At 36.0% G+C, this 21,586-nt stretch overlaps 1 protein-coding gene across 1 annotated transcript in view; it reads left to right on the top strand.

Annotated features, from left to right (window-relative positions):
* MYO9A (myosin IXA) overlaps positions 1-21,586 on the top strand; it is a 269,955-nt gene that overhangs the window by 101,282 nt on the left and 147,087 nt on the right. Inside the window, exons 13-14 of the mRNA XM_029952268.1 lie at positions 1,854-2,049; positions 7,560-7,679. Coding sequence (XP_029808128.1) covers positions 1,854-2,049; positions 7,560-7,679 — 316 coding nt within the window. The remainder of the gene's footprint in view (positions 1-1,853; positions 2,050-7,559; positions 7,680-21,586) is intronic.

Raw genomic sequence — 21,586 nt, 5'->3', positions numbered from 1 at the left:
CTTCCTTATCATTCTATGGAGTATTTTAACCCATTTTCTTCTATTCTATTCCTTCCAACTTCCATTGGCAGGTGGTTTTTATTGCCTATTTATGCTCCTTAGATTATACTATCTTGCTTTAAAAATCCATGGGGATAATGATATTCATAGGCATTTTCTGAAGTCTCTATAGGATTGTTAGACACATATGTTCATCTGCCTAACTTGATGTCTGTATGCACCTATAGTATAGTGGTTATGAGTGGTTGTCTTTGAACCCCTGTTCTACTTGCTGTGTGGTAGGGGCCAAGATAGTTAACCTCTCTGTGACTGAGTTTCTTTATCTATAAAATAGGAATAATAGTAATATTCTCTGTCTTAAGGAATTGTTATATGGGTGGAATGAACTTAAATGAGATAACACATGTAAAATGCTTAGAGAAGTGCCACATACATAATAACCATTCAGTAAATGTTACTTGCTGCTTTCTTCATCCTCACCATCTCAAATTTTACTTGTACAAAACTAATCTCTTGGTCTCATTTCCTTTTCCCAGACCTTCTCTTTTCTCTATGCTTATCCATATCAATATGGCATCTCTATCCATCTAGTTACTTAAACCCGAAATATAGGTGTTACCCTTATTCTGTCATTCTCTTACTGTGGTCTAATCCACCAGCAAATTACTAGGGGCGCCTGGGTGGCTCAGTCCGTTAAGCCTCCGGCTTCGGCTCAGGTCAGATCTCACGTTCGTGGGTTCGAGCCCCGCGTCAGGCTCTGTGCTGACAGCTAGCTCAGAATCTGGAGCCTGTTTCCGGTTCTGTGTCTCCTTCTCTCTCTGTGCCTCCCCCTCTCATGCTCTGTCTCTCTCTGTATCAAAAATAAATAAAACATTAAAAAAATTTTTTTAATCCACCAGCAAATTACTAGCCTTACTTCCAAAACATATCCCAAATGCAATAATTATTTTCTCTTTCCAGTATTACCACCAATGTAGTCTAAAGTCACCGTCAGCTCTTACCTGGAATATTGCAGTAGCTGTTCTCCTTTTTTCAGTTCTTTGCACAAATTCATTCCCTCTGCAGTGTACAGTGGTGTTTATAAAACAACATTTAGCTATATCATTAGCCTTCCATTGGATTTCCCTCACACTTGAATAAGACCCAAACTCCCAACTTGGGCTTATATAATCTATTTATTTGCCAAATCTTCTACCACTCTCACCCATGCCCAGAATGCTCCAGCTCTTGGATTTTGGGCTTATCTCCTATCTTGTCTAGTTCATCACCACCTATAGGTAGTAGGTATTTCCTTTGCTTGGAACACTGTTCTTGTCTTATGTCTACCTTCTTTTTGTTATTTAACTCTCTGGTCATTTTATATGATACTTCTTCACAGAGGCTCTCTGTTTAACAAGCTGCAATAAAATAGTTGAACATTTACTCCCATTTAAATGTATTATAGGGGCGCCTGGGTGGCTCAGTCGGTTAAGTCTCCGGCTTCGGCTCAGGTCAGATCTCAAGTTCGTGGGTTCGAGCCCCGCGTCAGGCTCTGTGCTGATGGCTAGCTCAGAACCTGGAGCCTGCTTCCGGTTCTGTGTCTCCTTCTCTCTCTGCCCCTCCCCCTCTCATGCTGTGTCTCTCTCTGTATCAAAAATAAATAAAAAAACATTAAAAAATTTAAAAAAATGTATTATAGAATTCAATAGTTTTAGGGTTGGATTGGACTTTATGAAAGGTATCTGATCCAGTTAGCTACCTAGAACAGAAATCATTTCTATAGTCCTTACTTAATGACTTTTCAAACATATCACCCATTATCTTCTTGGTTCAATATTTTTTTCAGAAATAACACTGGTACTTTTTTCATGTAGGACTTCCGGGAAAAAAATACAGATCATATGCGCCCTGACATTGTAGCTCTTCTAAGAAGTAGCAAGAATGCATTTATCTCTGGGATGATTGGAATTGATCCTGTAGCGGTTTTCCGATGGGCAGTTCTCAGAGCTTTTTTCAGAGCCATGGTTGCTTTCAGGGAAGCTGGGAAAAGACACATTCAGAGAAAAACTGGTAAGCAGTAGGTATTAGTATTTTACCATATTTCATCTTTTAATTTTTTACCTTTCTTAAGTAGTAGAGACATAATAATTTTGTTCTCTTCTGTTTTCTTACCGTATCCCAACATCATTTTCAGATCTGATTAGTTCTAGTGAACTCTATATGATTGAGTTAAGTGGACATATGGTGTTTGTGTATATATGTGTGTTGGTACATTTTTAGTAATAAATCCTGAGAGGAGTAATGTGTGTAAGACACTTGGTATATAATAGGCACTTAGTAAGATATTGGTAAGATTTTTAAATGAAAAAAGTGAAATGATATTTACCATTTATACAGAATTAAATATTGATACCTTTTTCTATTTTCCTCTTAGGCCATAATTTTTACTCCAAATGAAACATAGTTGAATGTGGAAGAATAAATCAGGAGACAGAAAAATTGGGATGGAAGTAGGGTAGTCTAGTGGAGATAACCTGACTTCAATAATCAGTCAAGTATCATTTCTTCTCTTGAAGAAGGTTTTGGGACTATTAAGCAGGAGTTTTCAAAATATTGCCTTCAAAATTGTGGAGTAAAGTCAGATAATAATAACGCATGTAAAATATCTATTTACAAATGTTAAGTTTCTTTTCTTCATACATTTTAGTTCATGCTATTTTACTTTGAAATTTAGAAATGATTGAAGCAGAATTCTTTTTCTGTGTCTTTTCCCCTTAAATCATAAAATGCCATATTTCACATTCTGTGGGAGGGCATTTTTGTTACGTACTTGTTACCTAAATGGAAACTACTCTGTTGCTTGCTGTAGCTCTAGTCTTAGACCATTGCTGCATAGTGAAGATTTTCTGATAATGTATGTAGCCATTTAAAATAAGTTTTTCTGCCAGGAGAAGCTTCAGTAGAAATGTGCTAGGACACATCTGTGCTTTCAAGACTCTGAGACTTACATATATGACTTTTTGGCATGTGTGCTAGCAGTAAAACTTTTAAGCTCAGCTTCTAGATATTTCAGGTGAATACATATATTTGGGAGATTATATTTCTAAAATGAGATGAAGACACTAATTGAGCTTAGCTTCTGTTTTTCAGGTTATAATATGTGCAAACTGGCCTTTATAGATAGGGTTTGAAATACAGTTTTTTTGAAAATAAAAGGAATATCTTAAACCTGCTTTCCTTTTACAAAATTATTTCTAAGAGGCTCTCTTTGAAAAGAGCTTTAAGGAAAGATTTTTTCCTTTAAGATATGTTCTTATTTATTACAATATTACAAAAATTTGAAAATTTTAGAAATTGGTAAGTATCCTGCTAAAGAGTAGCAAAGCAAAGAAACTTTTCTTGTATTTACTATTGAAAATATTGCTTTCTATAAAGATTATCCACATTATTTGTATGTTCGTTTGGCATTTAAAGTTCTATTTGTGAAAGCTGGTTGTAGGTTTATTATTATCAATTTGTACAAAGATATGTAATGTTATTAATGATCATCAAAATGATACTGTATTATTTCTACTTTGATCATTTCTAGATTCTTTTTGTTTTTTAATCTATTTTTCCTTTATGGCCAGCACAGAGCTTCCATATAATAAACTTTTTGAAAACTCCTTTATTTTGGGATATAACATGCATGCATACAGAAATGTGTGCCCCCCCCAAATGTACAGCTCAGTGAATTGTCACAAAATGAAAACGCCCCTGAAACTACCACCTAGATTAAGAAGTAGAATATTACCAATAACCTGGAAGTCTCAATATATTAACTTTTAAAATTTCATTTTTATCATGAAAAAGAAAATCCATAGTTCATTTGTATTTTGAGGCAATGATGGAACAGATTTGTTACAGAAAATAATTGTACAGTATACAGTACTATCAGTGTCAGTGCCAGTATTTAGCTTTTTTGCTCCTTCCACATCTCTCACCACTTACTGTTCTCTGATGAGTTTAAGATAAAAGGATGCCATTAAATTAGAACATTGTAGCATTGCAAAATGGAAACTAATGGAATAACTGTGAAAATGGATTAACAGATTCCGAACTTTTATAATGACCATAAATAGAGTGCAGACATATGAAAATGAAATAGGATTTAGAGATTATTTAAGTAGAAGTGGAATATATGGAAGGCAGAAGGTAATCAAGTTCATATTTTGAATAAGAGGTCAAAGATAATAATACTTTATACTTTAAAGAAGAAAGGAGATGTAGATTGCCGAAGTACAATATATTTTCTTTCTTTTGAGTGTATCTTTATAAAAGAGTTTTAGGGTCTCTTAGCTAAATTGCCAACAGTTTAACTTGATTACCAACACTGGTTGATTGTAAGCTAAAAAATTTTGGATTTTCTTATGGAAATCCCTGACATTCTTTTTCTTCATCAAGCCAACCAAGTACAAATGAGAATATCAAATTAAAATCTACTTTTGGACAATTTTTTATAGACTCCCAAATTAAAGGACACAATGTTATTTATTTAATACTTATAAATAAAAACTAATTCAATTTATTCTTTTCAAGAATTAATTTGTTAAAATTGTGTAATGTATATTGTGACCAGGAAACCATAAAATGTTCTTAATAGAGTCATATTAGTAGGCAGTCTGAGTGAAGGTACATGTTGGCCCTGAGAAAGGGTAATGATTTGTCTTGGTCAGCAGTGAGGTATGAGAGAAGACATTCCAGTAGTGTCATTGACCTTGCCTCTTCTTGAATAAGAAAGATCCTGGAATAGAGAGTAGGGGAGATCATAACAATATGGTAGAAGCAAGAGCAGTGATGTTTTATTTAGCTATTTTGGAGTTTCATAAAGGTATAGCCATAGAAGACCTTTAATCAACCTAAAACAACTAGACAGAAATGGGAGTTCAGTTGTGGTATTGGGAAAAGAGGCAAGATCGAGAGTTCAAAGTTTCATTCATTTTATTCATTTACACGGAGAGAAGCTGAAGTCATTCATATTGTGTTCACAGAGAGCTTTAATGGTTTCCACGTAACCTGTTCCTTTCTCCCACTTAACTGACTTAGCCACTCAGGCACCCCGGAGAAATATTTGTTTAAGCTTATCAGATTTACACTTGACATTGGTGGATTTTACTGTTTATGAGACATACCTTTATGGTCATAAGGCCGGGAGCTGGCATTACAGAAACTGCTTTAGGATCAGAGAAATGGCTTCAGATTTGAATGACTAGCTAGGATTGAGTTCCTGTTATGTGTTGTAGTATCTTCAAAGAGCTTGGACTTTTCTGTCACTGAAAAGAGAATTGAAAAATTCTGTTTGTTGGCCTTGAACACAGAAACAAGCAATCTGCATTAGGCCTTAGATAAGATTTTCCTAAGTTACCTTAAAAAAAAAAATCAGTGCCCTGTATCTTTACCATGCATAGGTATGGGGTCTGAATTTATGGTGTGTTTTTGATGCATGATCTCAAGCTAAGAAATTATCAAAATTAGACCAGGAACTAGCATAAACCAACATTAAATAAACATCCTTTAAGAGTTTATGAGACTCCTTAAACAAGAACACTCACTGAAAATGTACTTCCAAGCTATCCTAGGAAGCCTCATCACCTTTGCAGGGGGTTATTACACACAGCAAACAAGAGGAAGGTCAGCTTACAGTCTCAAAACAGTATTATAGTCTAAAACAGTAAAGAATTAAAGCATAGAAAGAAGAATAAAAGAAGTTTTAAGAAAAAAGGTAGGTATGATGGTGAGACATAAAACCATCACAATTATAAAATTAATGGCATTGCTGCATTTATTATATAAAAGATAGAGTGCAGTGACTGTAGTAATGTCAAGTGATTTCTTAAAACTACTTAGTAATTTAGTATATTTAATATCCTGGACTTTTACATAAGAGGCTTTAATACCATAATCTCCTTAAAGTTATTTCTGACAGGCAGATTAAGATAGCTATTGAAGGGCCTAAAAGTCTGGTGATAGCTTTTTAAAATTAAAATTTGGAGGGAGTATAAATAGAACTCATCACGTGCCTGTTTCGTTTTTTTTCCCCCTTCTCAAATGGTCCCCTTCAACTGAAATTTACCTTCTACCCCTAGCAACTAACCAAGTACAGACTATCCTGAGCCCAAGTATTGTTTCTTCAAGTAGCCTATCAAACGTGGTAGGGAGGATTATTGGTAATGAGTGTAGAATATTTTTACTGACATATTCTTTGACCTAGAAATGATAGGTAACTTGATAATATTTGGGTCTTTTTGATGTTGAACATTTGCAGCTGTGGGCTCTCCACAGTGGATGAGATAGTGTTTTATTTGTGTACTTTTAAAATATTGGATATGAAAATAATTTTCACATTTCATTTTTAAAAGCCTGCTGCTTATATGTTTATTCTTACATGATATATTTTAAGATTCCATCTCTTTAGCTAAAATGTAGATCCCTGTTCTCTGGATCCAGTTTAAGGAATTATGGTTAGACTAAACCATGCTTTGCAAACCTGTTTGAACTACTCTGCCTCTGTGTAACTTTTTAAATGATCCTGTGTTGAGAACTATTCATACATAGTATCTCATTCCAAATTATACAGTAAATGTTTACTAATGAAACTTTAGTTCATTGGGTTGCTTACTTTGCCTCTGTCTGTTATTAAACCATTCCCTTTTCTCCTCCCTTTTGTTTTTTAAAGGCAAACCTACACAAATTTAACATCTCTAGAGATGGTCTTTGAGTAAATGATACTCAGTACCCCTGCCCCTCCAAAATTGGCGATGCCTATTCTCTTTTAAACCCATCTGTTGCTAATATTAATGGTACTGACATCACCCAAATCCCTATCATTGCTAGAGTGACTCACGGTTTCAGTAGCACTAATCTGGGGCTTTGGTCCTTATGTGAACATGCTCTCTTCTGTTTCCCACTAGTAGTTGATACTCTCTCACTTGACTAAGAAGTGGTGGTAAGGTAAATTTTCCAACTTTCTTTTCCGATTTATAAATACCTAAGTGCTGCTTGGTTTTCCTGCTCTATTTTGCTTTTCTTTCTGCTTTTTAAACATTGACACACTTGTTGGAATTCCTACAAGTGTGGTTAATTGCAAGATATGTGAAAGAATTGTTTAACTTTTGGTAAATTGTTTTGGGTATATTTCTCTTCGGTGTTCCAGCATTGTTCCTTGCATTGTTGCCAACTATATGTTAATTATATTTCAGACCTGATAAAAATGGGTCTGTTAAAAAAATAGCTAAATCATACAAATTGCTTTGAAATTTCCCTCATATTTTAAATTATTTTAATATGATGTTTTCTCACAACACTTTGAATACTGACAAAGATACTTTGAATATCTAAAAAATACCTTTATGTTTTTCTTTCATTTTTGTGTAATTTCCTCAAATCAATTTAGAAAAATATTTATTTAACTCATATTCCTTGATACATTTATATATATTCTTAAGATAGTTGGCAGCATTGTCCTTGATTCTCTATTGGTTTGGGCTTATGTAATATCTTATTCTTTTCTCCATTTTTTTGTTTTTCTTTTGCTTCCTAAGGACATGATGATACAGCGCCATGTGCAATTTTGAAAAGTATGGATAGTTTTAGCTTTCTCCAACACCCAGTCCACCAGAGGAGCTTAGAGATTCTGCAGAGGTGCAAGGAAGAGAAGTACAGTAAGGCTCCAAATCCTGATAAACTCTGTGTGATCACATTTCTGTTTGGAAATGGAAACCAGGAGCATTTTGTACCAGGGTGGGACATAAATTGCATAGGCAATGTGACTTCTGCAATCCTTTGGCCAGTCTCAGGATACTTCCTTTGAGACTTAAGTTCTTTCTTTTGAAAGAGTTGATATACCTCTTCTCTGAACTTGGATGACGCTTTGTCTGTGATCCTTGAGTTGTTAATTATACTTGATTATAGACCCTGAATTTGTTTATACTTTTGTCTTTAAAGTAGCTGAGTGATGGGTAAAAATGAATAATGCTTTTTTCTGCTGATTTTTAAAAAATGCTTTATTGAAATCTAATTGAGGTAAAATTGCATGCAAAAGCATAGAGTTTGGTAAGTTTTGACATATATATGTACTTGTGAAATCATCAGCATGATCTATATAATTACTATATCCAACACTACCAAAAGTTTCCTCTGTCCCTTTCTAATTTTTGGCTGATTGTTATACTTGCCTGTGCTTGAATTTCAACATCAGCAGTTGCTTTTGTATATTATTGTTTAATCCACTTAGTTTGATTACAGTTCTCCTATCAGACTTTTCTATGTCTGGTTTAGAGCAAAGCTACCATATTAATGTTTTGGTTTAAGGAAGAATGATAGAATCATGGTGGATATTCTTTTTTTCCTCTCTTTCTCTCTCTCTCTCTTTTTTTTTTATAAAATTGGTGTGAAAAGATGCCCTTGGTCTCCATTTCCTCCTCTCTATTTCTTATACTCATTCTGAATGAAAATAGATTGTTTTGCCTATTGTGGGATTATAGTAATTTTGCTACTGCCATAGTAAAAATAAAGAGGTCCTTCAGAATACTCAAACCCCAATTCAGCAGTTTCCATATAATTGACCTCAATTACTTACACATTCTGAGCTTTTTACAAATTATCACAGATTTACTTTGTTGATTTTACAGTTCTGTGATTGAAATTCCATGAAGTTTTAGTATCTAATTATCAGTGAAAGGAGAATCTAAGTAAAATTTCTAAAAGCAAATGTGGATTTTTTTTTTCCAGTTCTTATTACTTTGACTGTCTTGGTATAAGAAATGTGTAATGCATTTTGAAAAATACTATTAAAAATGTTTTCTTATTTTAGAAAGAACAAAGGTAAGTATTTCATTTTTAAAAGATCATCCTTAAGTGTAACTACGGATTATTGCTGTTGTTTCTAAAAGGTATACAGTAAGTCTTACTTCAATTACCCATCTTCCTTTTAAATCTTTTAATCCATGGGACATTATTTAAACCAGCCTACAAATCTTTTTGGGAGTTTAAATTAATTCTTTTTAACTTTAAAATGGGTGCGAGTGTTTTGTTTCCTTTGTTGATGTTCATGACTCTCTGACAACCCCAGGCTTGACTGTATTCCAGTTTGGTAGACATGGGTTCAGAATAGTAAGGCACCACATATAGCATACGCTGCATGAGGAAATTGTACATTTGTCTGTGTTTACATGCAAATTTATTTTTACATTTATGGAAGTTGGAGCTTTTCCATTATTTTAAGTAATTCCATTTTCTGTTATAGTGCTACCAAATAATTAGAATTGTATACTCTATACAATTACAAATCCCGGGGCACCTGGGTGGCTCAGTCGGTTAAGCCTCTGGCTTCGGCTCAGGTCAGATCTCACGTTCGTGGGTTCGAGCCCCGTGTTAGGCTCTGTGCTGACAGCTAGCTCAGAGCCTGAAGCCTGCTTCCGGTTCTGTGTCTCCTTCTCTCTCTGCCCCTTCCCCGCTCATGCTCTGTCTCTCTCTGTATCAAAAATAAATAAAACATTAAAAAAAAAAAAGAAAGTTTAAAATTACAAATTCAATTTTGGGAGATTCTTTTTTTAAAAAACAGAGGATTACCAGCTTTAGGTAATGGATAATTGGCAAGGTGAATGAACCCTTTCACAGGTAACAATGATAAAACCTGGGGAAAATTTTAAATAACAAAATGATTTGAAAGCATTGGAAAAAGACCAAAAAAACTCCACTAAGATACCAAAAAGAAGCAGAAACCAGAGAAGGGTTTATTCTTTGAAGTAAGTAAAGTAGTGCATAAGAATTGTGAATCTGTGGGATTTTGCACAAGGTACTCCCCCCACTCCCATAGCCCCAGAGACAGAAAACCACAACACAGTGACTCGAGGTATCAGAGAACAAAGCTGAAGATTGGCAAAACAACTTGGAATTTAGGAGGAAAATCCTGAAACTAAGAAAGCTGCCAGGGGGCTGTAACCCAAAGTTTGAGTATGAATTCTGCCAGCCATCCCTGGCTGACAGCTATGAGTGCACAGAGAAGCCTGTCAGCAAAGCAGTGCAAACCACATTGGAGACAACCTTTGAAAGACACAACTGCAGTAGGTGAGACTTGCAAGTTTGCTGCTTTTTTGACAGAGACTTTTTGTATCTGTGCGGAGCTCCTATGGGAGAAAAATGGAATTCTTCCTGCCTTAGTTGGAATCCTGTAAGTAGAGGGAAGAGAGAAAGAAGCAGAGGAATATTTGAAGAAATAATGGCTGAAAATTTTTCATATTTGTTGGAAACCTGGCTTAGAGATCCAAGAAAATTAATGACCTCCAAGTAGAATAAATATAAAAGAGAACCATAATTAGGCACATTGTAGGCAAATTGCTAAATGTCAAAGACAGAGAAAGTCTTGAAAGCAGTGAAGAGAAAAATATGGCATATCAAATACAGGGAATAATGACATGACTAACACCTGATTTTTTAAAGCAGTGAAGATGGAAAGATGTTGAAAAATCCTAATTAAAATCTTACCCTGGCCCCAAATAAACCAAAACACAGCTGTCCCCTGCCCCTCCCAAACAAAACCCAAATTTCAGGCAAAATTTCTATATTTTTAGTTTAGATTCAGACAAGTTAACTATCTGTTAGAAAAAAAATCAACAGTCTTCAGAAGAACATAAACAGAATTTAGTGTTGCTACACTGTATTATCCACAATGTTAAACTATCAGCAAAAATATTCTCAGGGTGCCTGGGTGGCTCAGTTGGTTGAGCATCTGACTTCGGCTCAGGTCATGATCTCACAGTTTGTGGGTTCAAGCCCCGCATCGGCTCTGTGCCGACAGCTCAGAGCCTGGAGTCTGCTTCCAATTCTGTGTGTCCCCCTCTCTTTGCCCCTCCCCTGCTCATGATCTGTGTTTCTTTGTTACTCAAAAATAAATAAATGTTAAAAAAATTAAAAACTTCTCAATAAATGAACTTTAAATAAACATGTTTTCAGATAAAAAGAATCTGAGAGAACTTGCCATCATAATACGTATTCTATGAGAAGTAATAATGGAAGTTCTATAAGCTAAAGGGAAATGGCACCCAGCTTGGGTGCTTGGGCAGCTCAGTTGGTTAAGTGTCTGACTCTTGATTTCCCTCTGGTCATGATCTCTCAGTTCATGAGTTTGAGACCTGCATTGGACTGTACACTGACTGTGCAGAGCCTGCTTGGGATTCTCTCTCTCCCTCCCTTTGTCTCCCTGCCCTGCTTGTGTGTGCAGTGCATGTGTGCGCATGCTCTTTCTCTCTGAAAAATAAATCAATGAACTGTAAAAAATAAAATGAAAGGAAGTGGCACCAGATGGTAACTTGAATGTATAGTAAGTGTTGGTAAACTTTTCTGCAAAGTGCCAGAAAGTATATATTTTAAGCTCTATGCGTCTTATCGTCTCTGTTGAAACACCTCAGTTCTACTGTGAAAGGAACCAGAGATAATACATAAATAAATGAACATGGCTATGTTCCAATAAAACTTTACTATGGACACTGAAATTTACATTTCATATAATTTTCACATGTCACAAAATTATTTTTCCATTTGTATATTTTCCCTCAACCATTTTAAAATGTAGGGGGCACCTGAGTGCCTCTGTTGGTTAAGCACCCGACTTCAGCTCAGATCATGATCTCGTGGTTCATGGGATTGGGCCCTGCATTGGGTGGGCTCTGTGTTGACAGTTTGGAGCCTGGAGCCTGCTTAGAATCTCTCTCTCTCTCTCTCTCTCTCTCTCTCTCTCTCTGTCCCTTCCCCATTTTGTTTTTTTTCCTCTCTCTCCAAATAAATAAACATTGAAAAAAAAGATACAGGGTCAGCAGTTGTCAGAGAAGCACTGTAGGCCTCACATACCTTACTACTCTCACCTTGCTGATAGTGCCTATCTTAATGTCCCTCACCTCAGGCCCACAAATGTGTGTGGTCCCACAGATGATTGAAAATTTAATCTGACCAAATAAAATTAATGGAATTCCACTGTGGAATTCCAAATGAAATTTAAGTCTGATTAAAATGGAATTAAAATAGAAATCAGTAATAGATATCTGAGTAATACATACGTATTTTTTAGCTAATCTCTACACCCAGTGTGGAGCTTGAGCTCATAACCCTGAGATCAAAAGTTACATGCTCTTCTGACTGAGCCAGCCAGGCATCCCTCAAGAAATCCTCAAATGTTTTGAAAATAAACAACATGCATAAATAACTCATGAGTTAAGGAAAAACTTATAAGGGCAACTTGAAAGTATTTTGATCTGAATGAGAATAGAAATAACCTAACTTGCATACTGCAACCAAAGAAGTGCCTAGAAGAAAATTGATAGCTTTAAGTCATATATTAGAAAAGTCAAGGATTTAAGCTTTTGCCGTATGAAACTACAATAAAAAGCACATTAGACCGAAAATAAGTAGAGAGAAGTGAAGAGCTACAATCCATGAATACATAGTAGGCCAACGGTGGAGAATATCAGTGGAAACCAAAAGCTGGTGTTTCTTTCTCTTTTTAGAGGGAGAGAGAGAGACCACACATGTGCATAAGTTGGGGAGAGATGCATAGAGAGAGAAAGAGAATGTTAAGCAGGCTACACACTCAGTGCAGAGCCTGATATGGGGCTCTGTCCCATGACCCTGGGATCATGACCTGAGCAGAAATCAAGAAATGGACACTCAACCAGCTGAGCCACCCAGGTGCCCCCAAAAGCTGGCTTTTCAAAAAGAGCAATGAAATTGATAAAACTCTAGGTCTGTCCATTAGAACTTTCTATGAAGATGAAAATGTTCTCCAACTATGCTATCTAAAAGTCACATGTTAAGCACCTGAAATTTATTTAAAATTTGAAAACTGAAGTTTTAATTTGATTCAGTCAAATCAAAGTTGAAAACCACATGTGGCTAGTGGCTTCTATATTAGTGCAGTTCTAGCCATTCTGATCAAGAAATCTGAGAGAAGTCACACACTGTTTTCTGGAATGTGCAAGTGTACACAGTTATATATGATAGAGACCTCAGAAGATTGAGGAGACATTATGTCAATAAATTGAACAACTTAGATGAAATGGACAGATTCCTTGAATATCAATCAAAATTGACCCAAGGACAAATAGAAAATTTCATCATTCCTTATATGTATTAGTGATATTGGTTCATAAGTATAATCTTCCCCCCCCCCACAAAAAGTGTAGGGCTAGGTAGCTTCATTAACAAATTTTATTTAAGAAATGTTTAAGAAAAGTATAATACCAGTTATCTGCAACTATTTCAGAAAATAGATGAGCATGTAACCTTCACAAATCTCTTCATGAGTCCAGTATTATTACTTTACTACCAAAAGCAGACAAAAACATTACAATAAAACTATAGATCTCATAATGATAAATGTAAAAAGGCTTAACAAATAAGAGCTAACTGAATTCAGCAGTATAATAAAGGATGAGGCCCAGTGGAATTTAACTTTGAATGAATGAATGAATGAATGAATGGAATGAAACATTGGTTAGATAATAGAAAATCAGTAAATATAATTCACTATATTATCCTTTTAAAAACATATGATATCTCAGTAGATGGAGAAAAAGATTTTGTCATAATTTTTCACTCATTTAAACACCTTTAGGAGCCTTGGAATAGCGGGCAACCTCTTCAGTTTTATAAAGAACATGCATGAAAATCCTACAGCAGACTTCATACGTAATGACCAAAGATTGAATACTTCTCTGACATTGAGACAAGGCAAAGACAACTGCTTTTGACATTCATATTTAACACTGTACTAAAAGTCATACACAGTGCTGTAAGGCAAGAAAAAGAAATAAAAATTGCATAGCTTGAAAAGGAAGGTGTAAACAACATATGATCCTCATTATATAGAAAGTGCTAAGGAGTTTAAAATATGCTCTTTGATCTAGCAAATAGATTTAACAGTCTCACAGGATACCAGGCAAATTTACAAAATTATTTTATACTATTATAGCCATGAATACATGGAAAATGAAATTTATGAATTTCGTGTATACATCTTTGGCAGCCATCCTCCTAGATATTCTTGTTATCCCCATATTCTGGTGTTTACAGCCTTGTAGAGTCTCTTGCATTTTACCTGTCGTGGCCTGTGTGACTTATAGGATATGGCAGGAGTGATAGTATATCAATTCTGAAATTAAGTTAAGAAAAACTGCAGTTTCTGTCTTAGGTAATTTCTCATTTGGTAGCTCTATCTCAGATCATGGTCTCTAGGAGGAAGAAGCAAGCCGTCATTTGTGAGTAGCCCTGTTGAGAATCCCAGTGAAGCCACTAGTCAACAGTTAGTGAGAAACTGATCTTTACTACTAACGACGTGAGTGAACTTGGAAGCAAATCCTTCAATTACAATTCCAGTCTTTTTTTTTTTGATTCAAGGTAGTATAGTATATATAGTATTGGTTTTAGGAGTAAAACCCAGTGATTCATCACTAACGTATAAAACCAAGTGCTCATCCCAACAAGTGTCCTCCTTCATGCCCACCACCATTTACCCCATTGCCCATCTACCTCCCCTCTAGCAACCCCCAGTTTGTTCTCTGTATTTAAGAAGCTCTTATGGTTTGCCTCCCTCTCTGTCTTTATCTGACTTTTCCTTCCCTTCCCTTATATACATCTGTTATTTCTTAATTTCCACATAGGAGGGATATTATATTTGTCTTTCTCTGACTTATTTTGCTTAGCATAATACACACCTTGTTCCTAATGGCAAAGTTTCTTTTTCTCACCGAGTAGTATTCTATTGTATATTTATATCACATCTTCTTTATCCATTCATTAGTCAATAGACATTTGGTAGTCTCTTTCCATAATTTGGCTATTATTGATAGCACTGCTATAAACATTGGGGGTACATGTGCCCCTTCAAATCAGCATTTTTGTATATTTTGGATAAATACCTATAGTAGTGTAATTGCTGGGTTGCGGGGTAGTTCTGTTTTTAACTTTTTGAGAAATCTCCATACTGTTTTCTAGAGTGGCTTCACCAGTTTGCATTCCCACCAACAGTGTAAAAGGGTTCCCCTTTCTCTGCATCCTTGCCAATATCTATTGTTGCCTGAATTGTTAATTTTAGCTATTCTGACAGGTGTGATATGGTATATCTCATTGTGATTTTGATTTGTATTTCCCTGATGATGAGTGATGTTGAGCATTTTTTCATGTGTCTGTTAGGCATCTGATGTCTTCTTAGATAAATGTCTAATCATGTCTTTTGCCCATCTTGTAACTGGCTAATTTGTTTATTGGGTGTTGAGTTTGATAGCTCTTTATAGATTTTGGAAAGTAACCCTTTATCAGATATGTCATTTGCAAATATCTTCTCCCATTCCGTCAATTGCCTTTTCGTTTTGTTGGTTGTTTCCTTTGCTGTAGAGAAGCTTTTTATGTTGATGAAGTCTCTGTAGTTCATTTTTGCTTTTGTTTTCTTGCCTAATGAGACATGTAAGAAGTTGCTGCACCCAAGGTCAAAGAAGTTGTTGCCTGTTTTCTCCTCTAGGATTTTGATGGTTTCCTGTTTCACATTGAGGTCGTTCATCCATTTTTAATTTATTTTTGTGTGTGGTATAAGAAAGTGGTTCAGTTTCATTCTTCTACATGTTGTTTTTCAGTTTTCCCAGCACCATTTGCTGAAGAGACATTTTTTCCATTGGAAACTCTTTCCTGGTTTGTCAAAGATTAATTTGCCATACATTTGTTGCTCCATTTCTGGGTTCTCTATTCTGTTCCATTGATCTGTATGTCTGTTTTTCTGCTAGTACTGTCCAGTCTTGGTTATTGCAGCTTTGTAACACATCCTGAAGTCTGGGATTGTGATGCATTCAGCTCCGGTTTTCTTTTTTCTTTTCTTTTTTTTTTTAAAATATAGTTTCGTGTCAATTTGGTTTCCATATAATACCTAGTGCTCATCCCAACAAGTGCCCTCCTCCATGCCCATCACCCATTTTCCTTTCTTCCCTACCCCCCATTAACCCTCAGTTTGTTCTTAGTATTTAAGAGTCTGTTATGGTTTGCTTCCTTCCCTCTCAACTATTTTCCCCTCCCCCTCCTCCATGGTCCTCTGTTAAGTTTCTCCTGATCCACATATGAGTGAAAACATAGGGTATCTGTCTTTCTCTCCCTGACTTATTTCACTTAGCATAACACCCTCAAGTTCTACCCACATTGTTACAAATGGCCAGATTTCATTCTTTCTTATTGCCATGTAGTATTCCATTGGCTATTTGGGGTCTTTTGTGGTTCCATACAGATTTTAGAATTGTTTGTTTTAGCTCTGTGAAGTATGCTGGTGCTATTTTGATAGAGATTGCATTGAATGTGTAGATTGTTTTGGGTAGTATTGACATTTTAACAATATTTGTTCTTCCATTCCATGAGCATGGAATGTTTTCTCATTTCTTTGTGTCTTTATTTCATAAGTTTTCAGTCTGATGAGTTTATTTCATAAGCTTTCTACAATTTACAGTGTACACATCTTTTACCTCTTTGGTTAGGTTTATTCCTAGGTGTCATGATTTTTGGTGCAATTGATTCCTTGATTTCTCTTTCTCCTGCTTCATTATTGGTGTATAGAAATGCAACTGTACATTGACTTTATATCCTGCAGTTTTGCTGATTTGTTGAATCATTCTAGCAGCTTTTTGGTGGAGTCTTTCAGATTTTCCATCTAGTACCCTGTCATCTGTGAAGAGTAAAAGTTGGACTTCTTTGCCAGTTTATATGCCTTTTATCTCATTTTGTTATCTGATTGCTGAGGCTAGGACTTCCCAGTACTATGTTGAACAGCAGTGGTGAGAGTGGACATCCCTGTTGGCTAAGTTTCTGTGTCTTATTTTTATTTTTAAAAGTTTTTAATGTTCTTTTTTAAAAAATTATTTATTTTTGAGAGAGAGAGACAGCATGAGCCAGGGGAGGGCCAGCAAGAGAGGGAGACACAGAATCTGAAGACAGGCTTCAGGCTCTGAGCTAGTTGTCAGCACAGAGCCCAATGCGGGGCTTGAACCCACAAACTGTGAGATCATGACCTGAGCCGGAGTAGGACGCTTAACTGACTGAGCCACCCAGGCACCCCTGAGTTTCTGTGTTTTAAAAGCTTGTTTTGTTTCTTGCACTTAAGAGTACTACTGTATTAAAAAGGAGTCCATACATTGTTCAGGGCCTAAGAGGTGCCTGGCTGGCTCAGTTGGTTAAGCATCTGACTTCAGCTAAAGTCATTATCTCGGGGCACCTGCGTGGCTCCGTTGGTTGGGTGTCCGAACTTCAGGGCAGGTCGTGATCTCACAGCTTGTGAGTTCAAGCCCTGCATCAGGCTCTCTGCTGACAGCTTGGAGCCTGGTGCCTGCTTCAGATTCTGTGCCTCCCCCTCTCTGCCCCTCCCCTGCTCTCTCTCTCTCAAAAATAAATAAATATTTTTTAAAAAGTCATGATTTCACGGTTTGTGGGTTTGAGCTCTGCATCGGGGTCTGTGCTGATAGCTCAGAGCCTGGAACCTGCTTCAGATTCTTTATCTCCCTCTGTGTTTGCCCCTGCCCTGCTCACATACTGTCTGTCTCAAAAAATAAGCAAACATTTAAAATATTTTTTAACATTGTTTACAGCCTGGCACTCTAGGAAGTTTTTGGTGTATGCTGTGTTCACTCTCTTGTGTTTTGGCTGCTTTTTCCCACTAATCAGTCCTCTGTAGAGCTCCTCCTTGCTTGCAGTGGTAGAGTGTTTGGACCTTTAACTATGTATGCCTTGATTTGTTTGTTCAAGTAATCCTGGAACAAAAGGGGTAGGGGTCTTATCCTAGAAAAAGAGAAAAAAGAACAGGAACAGAAAAAAACCAAACAGAGAATAAAAAAACTGTCCTGCTGATTCTAAGGAAAAACAAAGGGGGAAAAAAGAGAAGATAAAAAGCAGAAGAGGGAAAAGAAGAAAAAAGAAAGGAATAAAAAAGCCTGATTAAAAAAAAAGATGAAAGGAAATGACAAAAAATAAATCAGGAACTATGAGCCTGATTTCAAAAGAAGTAAAGAAGAACCTGTTAAAAAGGAAAGAAAAAAAATTAGTTATGTCTTGGTGCCTGGAGGGTGGTGGCTATGCTTGTCTGGAGGAGAGGCCTGCTGTGTTGTCTCAGTGTCAGTCTTGTTTCAGTAAATAAGCAGTTGCCAGGCACTGAGGGGCAGGTTTGGTGTAAGTGGGTCTTGCTTGCCTCCTGGGTGTCTTATGTTGCTCTCCGAAGTCCCTCCTGTTGGTGTTGGGGAAAAATGGCACCACTCCAATCTCTCATCCTTTAACTGGGAATCTCAGCCCCCATTGTTCAGACAGCCCTCAAGGATTAGTGAGGGAAGCCAGCTCACCCCTTGCCAAAACTCTCTTGCGTTTTTTCTTTGGTGCACTGCTGGGATTCAGAACCCTAAGTCTTAAAGAGCCTGGCGCTTGGGGCACGGCTGGGCTTCAAAACCCAAAGTCTTAAAGGCCTGGCATGGCACAGATCCTCTCTCCTCCTCTGGAGTAGAGCCTCCTTACCCTGATAATGAAAGGCTTCTGGCTGGCACTTGCAGGTCTTTTGTCCTTAGGGAGACAATAAAACCTCTTTCAAAAGTACTCCAAGAAGGGGACTGGTCTTTCTAATTGCTCCTCAGAGATTGCTACACCATGCTAAGGACTCCGAGGCCAGCTCCCTCCTCCCCAGGAGTGTGCCCCATGGCTCTATTCTGGTGAAAGTCATGCACTTCGAAAACCTCAGGATTTTAGCTGCAAAAGATCCATACCCTTCGCATATGCCAAGCTTTCTCTCTCTAACCGTGGAAATCCTTCTGCCTCTCTGCAGATATATTTCCTAGGTGTTCCAAGTACTCTGACCTCAGTACAGGTGTGTTTGAGGGATGAGCAATACCCAGGCTTCCTGCGCTTCTCTGCCATCTTAACTCCTCCCCAGTTCCATTCTAGTTTTGATATGATCACAGCCTTGACCAACAGGTTGAATACAACCTCATGAGAAACGCTGTTGGAATTACCCAGCTAAGCAGCTCTTGAAACCTGTCTCTCTAGAAACTCTGTGATTATGATAACCATTATTTTAAAGTGCTAGGTTTTTAAGTGTTTCAATATGCAATGGGTAATAAAATACCAAATCATGAAATATATAGGGATAACTTTAGTGAAATACATGTTAGACCTATATACAATCAAGAGACATTGAAAAATACCTAAATAAATGGAGATACATATTTTTCTTCTTCATTTTCTTTTTATTTATATATATTTTTTGAGATACATCTGTTGTTGTTGAGATGTATCTGTTGTTGAGATGTCAGTTCTTTCCCAGATAGATCAATAATTTGAATACAATTCCAGTGAATATTACAGCAGACTTTTTGGTAGAAATTCACAAGCTGATAACTAAGATGTATATAGAAATATAGAATACCTAGGATGACAAGAGTTTTGAAAAAGAGCAGTAAAGTTGGAGGACTTATACTGTATGATTTCAAGACTAAAATAATCAGGACATTGTTCTCTTATTCTAAAGATCAAAAGATTACTACAACCAACTAAAAATCCAGGAAAAGATCTACATATAGACGTCAGTTGATTTTCCACAAAGATGCTGAGATAACTCCAGTGGGGTTGAGTATAGTCTTTTAAGTAAATGACATTGGTACAACTGGGTATCTGTATGTAACAAGAGGACTTTGAGTTTTACCTAATATTATACATAAGATTGGGCCATACATCTTTTCATAAGTAGGAAAACTACTAAGGAAGTCCTGAGAGGAAAATCTTTGCAATCATGGGACAGGCAAAGATTTCTTAGATAGGACGTGAGAACATGAACTGTTTAACAAAAAAGGAGGGGGAGGGATAAAATGGAATTCACCAAAATTGAAAATTTCTTCTTTGAAAAAGATCTAAGAAAACTAAAAACATACCACACTCTGGGAAACAATATTTATGTAATAATTTATAATACTGATAACTGATAATGGATTTGAAAACAAGATTTTCCAAACCCCTATAGTTAATAGGATCAACAGTTCAGTTAAAAATAGCCTAAAGATTTTAACATGTGCTTTGAAAAAAGAAGATCTGTGAATGATCCTTAGGCAAATTAAAGATTATAGGTTTTATTAGTCATTAGGGAAATGCAAATTATAATCACAGTGATGTCATACTTAGACCCTGTATCATGGTTAAACTTTAAGGAGTTGACAGTACTAACTGATGATGAAGATGTGGAGCAATTGGAGTGCTTATGTACTCTACTGCAATGTAAAATAGTATTATTTTGGGAAACTGTTTTGAATGAACTGTGTTCCATTAATACTGATCCCTGATATTTACATGAGAGAAATGAAAATGTATGTTTATGGAAATACTTTTATAAATCAATTATTGAAGTATTATGCTGAATTAATCCTTACACAAAAGAGGTTATGTTCCAATTATATCAAATTCTAGATTATGCAGACCAGCACTATATGGATAGTGGTTGTCTTGATCTAGTAGAGCATGTAGGGGTTGTCCAAGAAAGGGTATGAGAGAACTTTTGGACGATGATGCAAATACTCTGTATCTTCTTTTGGTGGTAGTTATCTAAACTTACACAACCATATACTTAAAATGCATGGATTCTATGTGTAAATTTTACCACAATAAAGATCATGTATCATGAAGCTTGACAAAAGTCACAAATATATGGAAAAGACTATTTTACATGGAATTAAGAATATAAAAAAATTAAAAAGTGGTATGTGATCAGAATTCCTGTTTGAAAATTATAGAAACATGCAGAAAGTGCTAGAGTATTATTTTGGTGAAGCTTGCCGGGAAGTCAGGAAGCTGTCTTTCCCTTGACTTGGTAGAATATGGATATTTATCAAAGTTAGTAAATCAGTATGGGTAAATAAACATGAATGTGTGCCTTATAGGCAACTACAATAATAATAAAATAGGAACAACTTTATCTTTTAAAGTAGCTTAAGAACCCTTTAACAAATGAAAACTAAGAAAGGAAAAAATGAGTTTAAGAGTGAAATAAATGAAAAATATGAAATAAAATACAAGAAACAAGTACTGCTATTTATAATTAATAAAAATAGTTGAACCTCATCAGTTAAATTCTCAATATGAATTTTTGAGAGGTTCAATTTAATATCTACAAAATTCTTAAAATGATGAACATAGGGTGGACAAAGATATACCAGACAAAGATAAACAATTGCAGTAAATAAAGTTAGGTAGTCATCTGAACAGACCTACACTGGTAGAACTCATTAAAAAATTTAGTTGAGAAAGACAAAACCTGACCTCAGGTTTTAAGATCTGATAAAGAAATGTTAAATATGTGCATAAATTGAAGCAATTACTTTGTGAAACTGAGTAGTAAAGCTTAATTTCTTGATTAATGGGAAGAAAACAGGGTGAAAATAAGTACTGGGTAATATCGACATGGGAAAGGGATAGAATCAAAGCTTTCAAAAATTCTTATACTCTTTAAGGGGCACTGGGTGGTTCAGTCAGTTGAGCGTCAGACTTCAACTCAAGTTATGACCTCAGGGTTTATGAGTTGGAG

This window comes from Suricata suricatta, chromosome 9 (genome assembly GCF_006229205.1).
Source record: "Suricata suricatta isolate VVHF042 chromosome 9, meerkat_22Aug2017_6uvM2_HiC, whole genome shotgun sequence".
Lineage (NCBI taxonomy): Eukaryota > Metazoa > Chordata > Mammalia > Carnivora > Herpestidae > Suricata > Suricata suricatta.
This window is presented reverse-complemented; position numbering and strand designations above follow the sequence as displayed.